This window comes from Phyllobates terribilis, unplaced genomic scaffold (genome assembly GCF_046119375.1).
Source record: "Phyllobates terribilis strain yellow unplaced genomic scaffold, ASM4611937v1 Scaffold_7__3_contigs__length_470593459, whole genome shotgun sequence".
NCBI lineage: Eukaryota > Metazoa > Chordata > Amphibia > Anura > Dendrobatidae > Phyllobates > Phyllobates terribilis.
In genome coordinates this window covers 265,425,481-265,439,058 of record NW_027362767.1, presented here as the reverse complement: position 1 = coordinate 265,439,058, position 13,578 = coordinate 265,425,481, and the positions used below count along the sequence as shown (strand labels likewise).

Here is a 13,578-nt window from a genome sequence, read left to right as displayed (position 1 = left end):
GAAGCTTTTATTGGGAACATTTTACGTAACATTTATCCGGCGCTCGAGGCTGAGCACTTACATCGGGGTTTCCATCTAAATTTCCAAGTGATGTAATTCAGATGAAACCCCTGCGGGATCCATTCACTGTAATGAGGCAGCAGAGTTACTCTGGACTCCATCTGGCCTCTGTTTAGCGGTGTCCTTTTTTTCAGAAATGCACAAAACTGTGGCCAACCGCACTTTTATGCACGCCTAAAACAAATGACACCGTGGGATCCCAGGCTAGACGGCGTCCACAGTGGCCTATATCTGCTTCATTACAGGGAATCTTCCGTCATGGGTTCCGGCTGAATCACGTATTTCAGAGATTTACACGGAAACTCTGGTGTAAGTGCTCAGCGCAGAGCGCAGGATAAATGTGAGCAGAGCCTTACTGCGATCTTTGGGAGACATAATAAACAAATCAGTAGCAGGTGAAGAATTGGTTTTATTTATTTTTTACGCCGTTCCTAGTGTGATATAACTGATTAGATTACTTTATTCTTCGGGTCGGTGCGATTACAGAGATACCAGATTCATAACGGGTTTTTATGACTGACAGCTGTCACACACTAAAAGACGCTTTTTTTTGCAAAATCTAGTTTTTGCATCACCATATTTTGAGAGCTATAATTTTTCCATATTTCGGCCGACAGAGTCATGTGACGGCTTGTTTTTTGTGGGACGAGTTGACATTTTTATTGGTACCATTTTTGGGTACGTGACATTTTTTGATCGCTTTCTATTCCGTTTTTTGGGAGGTAAAATTAACAAAAACCAACAATTCAGGAATTGTTTTTTGAGGTTTTTTTTTATGCCGTTCTGTGTGTGGTAAAAGTGATCAGGCAGCGTTATTCTTCGGGTCAGTACGTTTACAGTGATACTACACTTACTGTATTTTTTTTTATGTTTTGGCGCTTTTACACAATAAAACAATTTTATAGAAAAAAATATTTTTTTTGCATTGCTTTATTCTGAGCGCTATAACTTTTATTTTTCGGCTGATGGAGCTGTATGGCGGCTTTTTTTTTGCGGAACAAGATGACGTTTTCAGCGGTACCATTTTTATTTCTATTTTGCTTTTTGATCGCATTTTTTTCCACTTTTTGTTTGGCGATATGATGAAAAAGCATTTTTTTTGCTCCGTTTTTTATTTATTTTTATTACGGTGTGCACAGAAGGAGTTAATTAGTGTGACAGTTTTATAGCTCGGGTTGTTTTGGACGCGGCGATACCAAATATGTGTACTTTTTTTGGTTTTGTAAAAATATACGGATTTATTGGTTTAATATTTTATTTATTTATTTTTATTTATTTTGTGATTTTTTTTTTAACAGTTTAAAAACATATTTTTTTTACTTTTTTTTACATTTTTACTTAGTCCCTGTATGGGACATTAATTTTTATTTTTCTGATCACTGATCTCATGTAATGTAATAGACATATATTACATTACATGAGATCTTCGCTGACTGTTTCACAGTCAGAGTCTCCTGCCAGGCTTCAGCTGCAGGCTGAGCCAGGCAGGACACCATATATGGCAGACCTGGTGGCGGTCATGTGACCTACAGCTGCCATAGCAACCCCAGGTCCTGGAAGGTTTCAGGGGTCGTCGGAGAGGTAAGTAAGATGACCCCCTCTCCTCTGTCTATCTTCTATATGCCGCGATCACTATAGATCGCGGCATATAGAACATAGCAAAGGGTTAACATCACTGGGACCTGATCCAATCAGGTCCCAATGATGTTCCCTGTCAGAGCTAACGCTCTGCACCGGAATCGCAGTGCTTGCAGGACCCTGGGGGTCCTGAGCGCTGCGGGACCACCCACCGTTTTTAAACGTCGGCGCTGCACAGAACCCAGCAAGCGCCGACGTTTATCGACAGTGGGCGGTCGGGAACCAGTTAAAGGGAATCTGTCACCCCCTGGTACTTATCTGACCTCTAATATGGGAAGACAAGTGACAGAAATGTAAGTCTATTCCTACCTGTATGCCTCATATTAGAGGTCTGGTTGCTGTGGAATGTCTTTTTATTCAATCAAGTTTCTGATGCTTGCAGGCCAGGGGTCCTGAAGAAATCCCTGCCTCTTGTGTGAATTATAATGTTTCCCCCCCTCCCCTGCATGTCACAATGCCCTGTGATGTGCAGTTGCAGCAGCCAAATCCAGGCACTATGACATGCAGGGGAGGAGGGAAGCATCATAATTCACACAAGAGGCAGGGATTTCTTCAGGGCCCCTGGCCTGCAAGCATCAGAAACTTGATTGAATAAAAAGATATTTCACAGCAACAAGACCTCTAACATGAGGCAATCAGGTGAGTATAGATTCACATTAGTATCACCTGTTTTTCCATATTAGAGGTCAGATAAGTGCCATAGGGTGACATATTCCCTTTAAATTAGCAATACACATTAAATTTCTGTTGAACGATGTTTTGGCCAACAGACATCTCGTACACAGGATCGCAAAGTCAGCCAAGCGCTTAGAGTTACACGGTAACGTACGTTGAATAAAGATCTAGGTCCATAAAGTTCAACCTTTCTCCCCCAATTGTACTCCCTACACTAACTTATTAACTTACTGGGACTAGGCCTCACAAATGTATTATTACCATTTTTATTACAATTACAAATGTACCGGTTTATAATTTTTTAAATTAGTTTTATATTTTGTATTACTCTTATGATTCTAATAATGGTATTACTAAAATCCCTATGTCTGAATCTGTTGATCCAGAAGAAGGCAAAAACCCAGGACACATTGAGCCAATTTGCATCATGGGGAAACATTCCTTCTTGACCCCGAGAAAACCCTGGATCAAACCCAATTATGATACTAGTTATGTAATTACTATTACTGTATTAAATGTACTACTATAGGTGTAACATTTTTTCTAATTTAACTGTAACCCACAATGTTATGTGTATCGAGGAAGTCATGCAGCCCTTTTTTTGAAAGCGGTCAGCCATCACTACCTCTTGTGGTCAGCATTACACAGCCTGCCTGCTCTGACTGTAAAGAACCCTTTCCTGTTCAGCTGTCGGAATCGCCTTTCTTCCATCCGTAATGAGTGCCCCCTGGTCCTTAGTATGGTTTTTGGAAGTAATAAGTCATGTGCTAGTCCTCTGTACTGACCACACATATTTATACATGTAAATGGGATCTCCCCTCTGAGGAATCGGTTTTCTAAGCTATACTAGCCCAACCTCTCATCATATGAGAGGCCTCCATCCCTTGTAATAAGCTAGCTGCCGCCTTTGAACGGACTCTAACTTCTGAATATCCTTTTTAAAATGTGGAGCCCAAAACTGGGTCCCATATTCCAGATGTAGCCTCACCAGTGATTTAGAAAGGGGCAACAATACGTTGGGATCGCAGGATTTTATTTCTTTTTATACATCCTAACATCTTGTTTGCTTTTCCGGCTGCTGCTTGACATTGAGTAGTGCTGCTCAGCTTACTTGGGACTACAGAACTGGAGAAGGACTTGAGTAATTTGGTTACGAGTATACTCCCATTTAATGTATATGCAGCAATAGGATTACTCAGTCCTGGGTGCATTACTGTACATTAAACCTCATCTGGCAAGTGTTTGCCTATTCAGTCATCTTATCCAGATTGTTCTGCAATATCGTAGTGTCAAGATCAGATTTTAATATCCTACATAGTTTGAGGTAGTCATGAAAAACCTGACACTTTATTAATGACCTTGGGAATGGGATTGTGAGTAAAGAGTTTAAAAAGCAGTGGGGACCGCAGGGATCTGTGCTAGGACCGATTCTGACTATATCCCATCTAGAGAAAGTACCATTTATGGCGACCCTTTGTTTCCTATCATTTAGCAAATTCCTTACCCATCTGCATCAAGTTCCCCCAAGTCCCTGCATCTGTAGCTTCAGTATAAGGCCGTTATGTGGTATAGTATCAAATGCCTTTGCAAAATCCAGATTTGTACTTACCTCCTCATAGAAGCCCAACATGTTGGTTAGACAGGACCTATTTTTTCATGAATCTGTGCGGATTACCATTTATTATATTCTCTGCGCTATAACTCTGCAGGTCTTCTCTTATGATGCCCTCAAAAACTTTGTACACTACTTGTTAAGACTTATTGGACGGCAGTTACCATTCTTAAATATCAGTACCACATCGGCCATCCTCCAATCCTGTGCCACTACCCCTGTTACAAGAGAGTCTAAGTAAATGAGATACAGCAGTTTGTCAATTACGGAGCTCAATACCCTCAGTATCCGTGGATGAATACCATCTGGGCTGGAGGATTTGTCAATGTTTAATTTGCACAGATACAGGTGTACTTGTGTTAAACTAGTTATATATCAAGTGGTGAACTTTGATTTTTGCCCTGTTGAAAGATCCCTAGAACAGACTGTTGGTGAACACGGATGAAAAGTGCCTGTTTAATCTCAGCCTTTTCTTTGTCCTCTAATTATGTTGTAATCATAGTCTTTTAAGGGGCCGATACCATCTGATTTTTTCTTTTTGGCATTGATGCATGTATGAAAAAAATTTGGGGATATTAATGCAGCTGGCGATTTGTTGCTCTGTAGATAATTTTGCTAGCTTAATTTCTTTTTTAGGTCTTTATACTCCTGAAATGCTATTTCTGTATTCTCAGCCTTCAAGATTTTGAATGCCCTTTGTTTTATTAAACTTTGTACTGGCTTATTTAGCCATGATTTTTTTAAATATTTCAGGACATTTTATTACGAGATGGTATAGATTTTCTACAGGATTCTAATAGTATTCCCTTGAACATGCCCCATTTATGTTTGGTATCCCCAGTTACCATGACATGGTCCCAGTATACACAATTAAGCTCTTCCCTTAATTTGTTGGAATCAGCTTTCCTAAAGTTCCAGGTTTTTGCATTTCCTTTGATTTTTTTTTATTGAATATTACATTGAAACTTACCATATTATGGTCGCCGTTTCCCAAATGATCCCGGACCTGTAGATCTGAAATTGTATCTGGTCTATTTGATAGAACCATATCCAGCAGATACCTCTCAGCTGGTAGATGAACCAACCAGGGGAGGTTAATTGTCCTGAACTGTGGATAAGAACTTGCAGCTTTTAGCACAAGTGGAAGATTCTAAGTCCCATTAAATATCTGGATAGTTAAAATCCCCCATAATAAAGACCCTTTTTGCTGCATTTTTCATTTGTTCCAGCATTTCGTTCTCTACCAGTTCAGCTATATTAGGAGGCTTGTAACAAACTCTAATTAAAAGCTTTCCATTATGACCATTCCCATGTACATTAACCCAGAACGACTCTACATTGTCGCAGCTCCCCCCCAATGTTGTCATTGAGCACAGGTTTTAAAGTTGGATCTCACGAAAATACACACCCCTCCACCTTTGTCTTTCTGGTCCTTTCTAAATGTAGTATATCCCTCCATGTTTGTCACCCAGTCATGGCTTTCATCCAGCCAGGTTTCTGTCATACCCACCACATCATATTCCATGACCAACATAAGTCTCCAGTTCAGCCATTTTGTTTGCAAGACTTCTTGCATTTGCCAGCAGACATTTAATACAATTTGCACATTTGTTACTAGTACTCGGCTCCCTATTTTCCTTGCATATCCCAGCCCTCTCCTCCGATCCTCTATAACCAATGCTGTCCCACTCTGTCTACTCTATCCCCTTATTAGCATGCATACCCTCCCCCCCCTCCAGATCCTAGTTTAAAAGCTCCATCCATCTGACCATCCCCACCCCCAGCATAGCTGCACCCTCCCCATTGAGATGCAGCCGGTCCCTACTGTAGAGCCTGTAGCTGACCCACACTCCATGAACCCAAACCCTCCTTCACCAATTTCAAAGCTACTTATTTATTTCCAAGCTCCTGCTGTCTTTCTAGTGATGCACATGCACCAGCAGTAATTCTGAAAATTGAGTTGTTCTCTAGGACAACAATGTGATCACCATCCCTAAATTGGATATGTGCAATAGACCTTGCTTGATCAGCCAGCTGAACCTGGAGATATAGGTGGATTCAGCTGATGTTAGTTTAGTGTGTAGTGTGTATAGTGGGAGGCTTTTAGAGAGAACGTGGCAGATTTCTCCTTTTCTGCTCAATTCCTTTGGCCAATAACTTTGCCACTCAAGTATATACAGACTGTCTACTATAGGTTACACCCCACAAGGAGAAGTCATTAGTACAGACTGAGGTAGGAGGTGCGCAAGGAGCTTACATTCATTTCATTGGAGCAGAGGGCACAGCAGAAAAATATGCACAGACATAAGGAAAGCTTTAGATAATCTTTTAATGCACTGACCAATCAACTTACATCCAAGCATAATATCTTAAATGAGCTTCAATTGGGGCAATTAGGAATGAAAAAGATTTGATTGCAAAGCAAAATACAGTTATGAGCCTTGACAAAAGTCAAGGAAAAAAAAAAAGTTACAACCCAAAAGATAAAATACCTGTATAGATCATGAAAATTGCATGGGATTGACAATACATTGCAACTTTCCAATTACATACAGTACATTACTTAAAAGAAAAGCAGGTTCAGATGCAAAATGCATTAAGAGCTACATGCAGTTCTTTTAAGACAGTTTAGCCATCATTTTTTTTTTTTTTTTTTTTCTCATTTTGCAATTTTTTTGGGGGCAGGGGGTGTGGGGGGGGGGAAATAACATTATGGCCAATAAGGGACAGAAGCCTGTAGGTTAGTCTGAGAACTCTTATGATGGACAAAACTCAAGGGCAACAGAAGGTCCAGCCATCTGTACATTGGGTTTTGTCCATCTTGTACAAATAGCAAATTAACTCTTACTCCAGTCACATCCAAAGCTGCATTCAGAATTCTGCCCAACAATGGGCCAATGCCTTACAGAATTTTTTTTTTTTTTTTTCCTTCAATTTATGAAGAGCGAGTGTTAAGCTACTTGCCTACTGCTGTCACCACTGGATACTCTCCAGGTTATGTGCCGCCATGTAACCCAGGAGTGACTTTTACAATGCAAGTTCATGGTGTGTCAGTACAAGGCTCCATAGACTTACATTGTAAAAGACTTCTGGCTCATGTATTGAGCATGAAGAGAAGAATGGCGCTGACACTGGAGAGCGCAGCAGTAGGTGAGAATATTCATACACAAAAGAAAAGAAAAAGCTTCTTTAATAAGGCTATGGATGTGACTAAAGTAAATAAAGGATAAATTCATGGATATATTGTAATTGATGGTCTTTTGCATGACTTCATTCAGGGTCGTATTAAAAACACTGGTATACGTTATATTATAGAAAAATAAAAAAAAGTTAGAAGTTAAACAGACATCATATCTGCTCATGTCACCACCAAAGTACTGCTCATGTCACCACCAAAGCAGCACACATTCTGGAATCTTTACAAGACTCAACTACAATTGACAAGTAAATTGGCTTCCTGAAGACTTGGCCAAAGCCATTTATTTGCCCGAGAGGCATCCACCTACAGGACCACACTGAGCAAGGAACCCTTAACATGGGCTGAAGCTAAAACAAGGTCATAATTGAACCCAAAGCAACAGGAAGCCATCATGAAGTCCCTGAACATTTTAGTGGCCATCAAACTGTATTCCCCCACAAAGCGAGGATCTGCACCTCACTTAGAAAGGCCAACAGCCCCAATCAAGATTTAAATATGGTTTCCATGGGGCATATGCTGTGGGAACATGTCGTTCCTATGATTATAACCATGATAGAGATGCCCTGTAGATCCCAGTGGTGGTGCCATGTAATTCTGGGACGACATCTCCTGGGCTGGAGGGAAAGGTCCCATGTGCAAGTTGACCATGTGTTGCATATCACCAGATTCTCCACTGTGGTCCCTGCCTGGGACATTTCTCTTGTCTCTTTGACGGCGGTTACAAAACCACACACGAACCACCTGTAGTTAAGAGAAAAATGTCAAAAGTAGTAATAAAACAAAATAGCAGGGACTTACAGACAGACTTTAGGTTCAGTAGATGTTAAGTGTCATCAATTGGCTAGTCAAATTAATCTATGTTTAGTAGTATCAGGAACTACGTACTAGTCTCATACCATGTTACATCCTGTATTATACTCCAGAGCTGAACTCACTATTTTGCTGGTGGAGTCATGCTGTTACAGGAGGCAAGTTAATATCAATGGAGTATTTGCAGCCACTACACTAGCGTAATAGAAAGAACAGCTCTGGAAGATAATACAGACTATTTTTAATATATCATGTGGTGAATTGGTTCCTTACTTCTTTGTCTAAATTTAAATCGCGTGCCATTTGTGCCATTTCGGGAGCTCCAGGCTTCGGATTTCTCAGGAAACATATTTCCAGGCTGTCCTTCACTATGTTCTCAATATTTGTTCTCCGTTTCCTCTTTCTAGACTGAGCCGCGGCTTGCTCCTTGCTGATCAACTAGAATTCATCAAGATAAGAGATCAGTTAATTAAAAGACGTCCAGTAACCTTAGAATGTAGCGTTACGGGAGCACCCATGTTAGCAAGAACCTTAAAGAGCTTTCACATTTTTCATGTTGAACTGAATGCACAAAGTAATAGAAGCTGCAGAGCAGAATGAGACTTTACATTTCACCTTTGATGCAGAGATAGTAGAAGAGTATTGGCAACCAATGAGTTAAAAGCACAACCATACAAGACTATTTGAAAGCTCCACTTTAGTACATAAAAGCATCAGAATGAACAGTTCCATTTTTTTTACTGTATGCTTCAAATCTACCTTTTTGCAATCAATGAATGATCACATCCTTGCCCTCAGATTGTAACAACCCCAGCTATGATCTGTATTCAGCTCAGAGGATTCTCCACGCCGGCTACATTGTATCACAGTTTATTATATCAGATTAGCAACATGTTTACAGTCTGATTGAAAACAGACTTAAGGCCCCGTCACACATAACGAGATCGCTAGCGAGATCGCTAATGAGTCACGGTTTTGGTGACGCAATAGCGATCTTGTTATGTGTGATGGGGCCTTTAGTCCCTCCTTGCTGTAAATATCTTTCCAGTTCAGTGTTAAAGTTTTGCTGCTTTACTACACAAAACTTCATTGTCTGCAACTCAACTTGAAAATAAAATAGATTAGGACTTTATATCTTTTAACCAACTCCTAGCATTAAGGGAACCAGTCAGTATAATTAATCCCCCTCCTTGTGCCCTGATAAAAGGATACCTTTTTACAGAGATCCAATGTGCCAGTCATAAGATATCTAGTGTAAAAGTCATATGCAAGTCAGGCTGCAGGTGCACTAGGGGTGTGTCCATACAGTTAGAAGAAGACCAACACCCCAAGTGCACCTGCAGCCTAATTTGCACATCACTTATACACTAGATTTCTTATGACTGGCACATCGGATCTCTACAAGAAAAGTCTTTGATATCAGGGAATGAGCGCCTACACCGCTATTCAATCACTGCCTCCATACACAACGTACTGAAAGGTTCCTGTAAAAGGGAATCTGTAAGTAGCGACAACATGGCCAGGCAGGTCATTGAAAGTTGAACAAAGCGATTCTTTGATATCTGCAATCCAATGTTTTGCTCCCAAGAAACCTATGTTTTTTATTCAAGTTAGCTGATCAGATCTATTGGGTCAAGCATATTATTCCTGAGAATCTGCCTCCAGAGCTCATTTTAAGTGAAATGGGCATTACTAGGGTGAGACATGTAGATCAGGCGAGCAGACAGTCAGTCATTACATGTCACACTGGTAAAGCCCCCATTTATTTAAGCTCTGGAGGCAGATTTTCAAGGAGATCTGTGTTCTGCCCATAGATATTAACTGCTCATTTACATATTAGGAAAAACTTGGATTTCTCTGGAATAATCCATGGCAGATATTAAGACTTCATTTTATTCAAGTTCCTATGACCTAGCTGTACATATAGATGGCTGTTCTACTGACAGACTCCCTTTAATGCAACTCATTTTTATTCTCACCTGCAACACAAGCAGAGAACTATTCCATTATACATTGTGAGGACGGTGGGTGATGCAGTGCCGCACCAGTCATGTTCAGTCAATGCAGTAGTGCCCCAAATGTAAAAGAGAGGATCTGCAGAGCTGACACTGGAAGAGTCACTCAACTAGGCTTGGTGGATGAGTGGGGGGTGGGGGGCTGGGATAATGGTGATTTATATGGATCAGTAGGGGAGCTGTGTGCTCAACAGTGGGTGGTCACCTTTATAAAAGACCGGGGCTCCTGCCACTGGTTTCCTACCTCCTGTAGATCAGGAGTTTTTGCAGTATCATTCAACCACTTTTTCAGCAGGGGCTTCAGCTGGCACATGTTCTTGAAGCTCAACTGGAGGGATTCAAACCTACAGATGGTCGTCTGACTGAACATTTTTCCTGTGGAGGGAAAAACAAAAAAACATATTTGAGAGTCACAGATTAGAGGCCAGATAACCAAAGACAACCCTAGAACAGTGTTGTGCACATGCAGCAATAGCGCAAGCATGCTGGGAGTTGTAGTTTTATTACCAATTGGAAGCCATTGCAATTTTTTTTTTTTTTTTTTTTTTTTTTTTTTTTAAATAAACAAGAGTTTAACTTCCGTCCCCCATGAAACTTACCATATAATATACCCAGTATGCAGCCAACATCTGATTGTGTGAAGCCTATGGCCACACGCTTCTGCTTCACTTCTTTAGCAAACTGCTCCATCTCCTTTTCGGTGGGCAATTCCTGCAAAGGAAGATGACAAGTCACATTTATAAGGAGCAGGGTCTATGATAAGTGCCTAATGAGGAGTTCTACAGACCAGCTCAAATATTAACACGTTTCATTATCTGATTGTCAGAGAATGGAAGCATCCTCCATTACATTCAGAGGCAGCAAGCCTGTACAGGTACCATAGATTGTTATTTACCCACAGCTGATAGTTTATCATCTTTGTTTCCAGTCCTGTTACCAAAAATATATCAGGAGCAAAAATCCAATAGTGTTAGAATGTATGGACACATGCAGGAATAGTGTATTAGTACAGTGGGCAGAGGATTGTCTGGCTGGTTAACATTGCGACAAACTACTGGGAGTAGTATTAGATCTGTTAAAATTGTCACTGTATAAATGGAAACAAGTATCTCATTAACTGACAGCAAGCAGAGATCCTGAAACATGCAACTTTAATTCCAAGATTAAACATTACCTTCATTAAAACCCTTTAGTCAAGAGTGTAAAGTGAATCTACCTATAAATGTACTTTCAGTCATATGATGCTATTGCAACATTTACAGAGGGGGGGGGGGGGGGGAGAGAGCAAGGAATATAGCCAAGGTGGGTGCAGGGTAGTAGCCTGGGGGGGGGGGGGCTATATGAGAAAGACAATAGTAACAAGACTTGATACCTGGGGGAGGGGGGCTCCTGTTGGTGATTTTGCATCTCACGACTAGAGGCAATGTAAGAGCAAGAAATCAGGAGTCCAGGCAACTCCTATACTCAACCAACCATCCCCCATAAAGTGAGGATGTCAAGAGCAATGCAGTTGTCATTTAAGCAACTCTCATACCGTAACAATGTCTCAAGTGTGCACCTCTGTCAAGGGTGTGCCACAAGCCAAAGAAACTAGGGTCAGTGTTTAAGGTCTAGGTCACCGGAAGGGAAGCCAGTGCTCCCCAGTTGTAGCACCAATAACCAGATTACAGGGTTTTGATTAAAAGACACTTTAGATATATAGATGTTCCCATAGCACTTAATTGAAAATTAAATAGTTACATTAATGCATCTACCCATCCCCCACCCAAGCTGCAACACTCGTCTATGACCCATTCTAATCGTTTTAATTACAAGTAAACTATGAAATAGGTGTCCAGAAACCCCACACAACTCTTAGTAGTCCATGCCCTTTCAATCAATGGTGGAAACATTAAACACCAATTCGATCATTCATACACTGGTAATATTTCCATTATGTAGTAGAGCAATAAATCAATGCTTCATTATAGGGCTATTACCTGGACGTCTTCCCCATCGCAAAACTTCACCTCTTCTTGGCCGTCTGTGGTCGCCACGGTCAGGTTCTTGGTCGCCTCCTCCGCAGCCTCCTGGATGGAGCCGCACCGGCTGCTCTGCACGGGCAATGCGGCGGGCTCTCCCGGGATGTTGGGGCTCCGGCTGGCCGGAATGGGGTACACACTGGCCCCGGAGACACTGCAGGTTATCTGCTGGCTGCCCATGTTGGGGTTGGCATTAGCAGGCCAGAGGTTGTTCCAGTAATGGTGGTAATACTGGACACCTGGAAACCTGCCCTCGGCTTTATCTTCCTCCTCCTTAATATTCATTCTTTCTAGGGTATACCGCGGTTGCTCCCTCACCTGAGGGGGGCGTCCATGTAAATTCAGGTAACCAGGGGGCTCCAGTGGAGGAGGGGGGTTCCAACCCATGCCCTGTGTTGGGTGCTCACCTAAAGTCTGCAAGCCCTGATCGCCATTATCCGACCTGGCCGGATGGAAAAAGAAAGCCTGAGAATGATGGGGGTAGCCCCCAAAACTTTCCTGCACTTGCCCATGGCCGAAAGCAAAGGAATTGGAATAAACTTGCTGGCTATGCATGCTCCTCTCCAAAAAGTAAGATTTACTATCAAAAGTGGGTCAAAAATCTAGCGGTAACTAGCTGGAGATGAGAGCCACTAACCTACAAGATCAAGAAAATCTAAGAGGAAATTAAAAAGAAAACTGCTCTACAAGGACGCCCAAAACCTAAGGAAGCCACCCAACCCCCTAAAAGAGCAGCTTCAAGTTAAGCCAGCAAGCTTCGCAATGTGAAGACCACCAAGAGCAACCATTCAAGAGCAGAACTTACCTCCTCGCCCCTCCCTCAGCTGATTTATCTTATCACCCATTGGCTCCTCTGCACCCCCTTCCCCTTCCCCCTCCCCCTTTGCACCTTGCTGGACAGTTATTTACGTTTGGGTTTTTTTAACTATTACTTTGGAATTCTTTGACTTGCCCCACCCCCAAAAAGAAAAAAAAAATATATATATATATATAGTGCAAAATTATCAGGATGCAGACTAGTTATTAATTGTATTAATGGCAATTTAACCCCTTTATGGCAGTCAGATTGCATCTAATGAGGCCCATGAGCATATGTGCATACATAATCTCCATGCTAAATGCCCAGCAGGCCTCCTCTTATGGACATTGATTGGATCTTATTTTGGCTTTCGCTCCCAACATCACTGGAACCCATTTCCCCACTATTAGACACTATAAAACCATCAACTCCAGGCTCCATTATTGAAGATTCCTGCCTGTGACTGACCTACAGTTGCTTCAGAGCTGAACTCCTGAGGACTTTACCTAGGACTGGGAATTTACATAGTGCAGTTGTTTTTGCTGCTAAAACTACAATATGACTACATTGTGCACTACAAGTTCCAACATTCCCATAGTAGATAGCAATTATATTTGCTAATACTGTTTATTTTATTATTGCTATTGTTAAATGTTTTGGTTTCATTATTTGCCCATGTTAGGGCGTGTTCGCACAGAGGTTTTTTTTTAAAGTGGATTTTTAAAACAGATCCACTTCAAAATCCACAT

At 41.4% G+C, this 13,578-nt stretch overlaps 1 protein-coding gene across 1 annotated transcript; it reads right to left on the bottom strand.

The window, feature by feature from the left end:
• Positions 1–7,673: 7,673 nt before the first annotated feature.
• On the bottom strand, positions 7,674–12,585 carry LOC141155497 (POU domain, class 5, transcription factor 1.1-like). The gene is made up of 5 exons (XM_073642363.1): positions 11,989–12,585; positions 10,609–10,720; positions 10,254–10,384; positions 8,268–8,432; positions 7,674–7,925 (listed from the first exon to the last, which is right to left on the bottom strand). The coding sequence occupies exons 1-5, from the start codon at positions 12,583–12,585 to the stop codon at positions 7,674–7,676; spliced, it is 1,257 nt and encodes a 418-aa protein (XP_073498464.1).
• Positions 12,586–13,578: the final 993 nt, after the last annotated feature.

Excerpts from the sequence above, each read along its gene's own strand:
- LOC141155497 (XM_073642363.1), bottom strand. The coding sequence starts at position 12,585 with ATGCATAGCCAGCAAGTTTATTCCAATTCCTTTGCTTTCGGCCATGGG. Across the intron at positions 10,721-11,988 it reads GCGATGGGGAAGACGTCCAG|GAATTGCCCACCGAAAAGGA; the intron begins GTAATAGCCCTA and ends CTTCCTTTGCAG. Across the intron at positions 8,433-10,253 it reads AAACTCCTGATCTACAGGAG|TTGATCAGCAAGGAGCAAGC; the intron begins GTAGGAAACCAG and ends GATGAATTCTAG.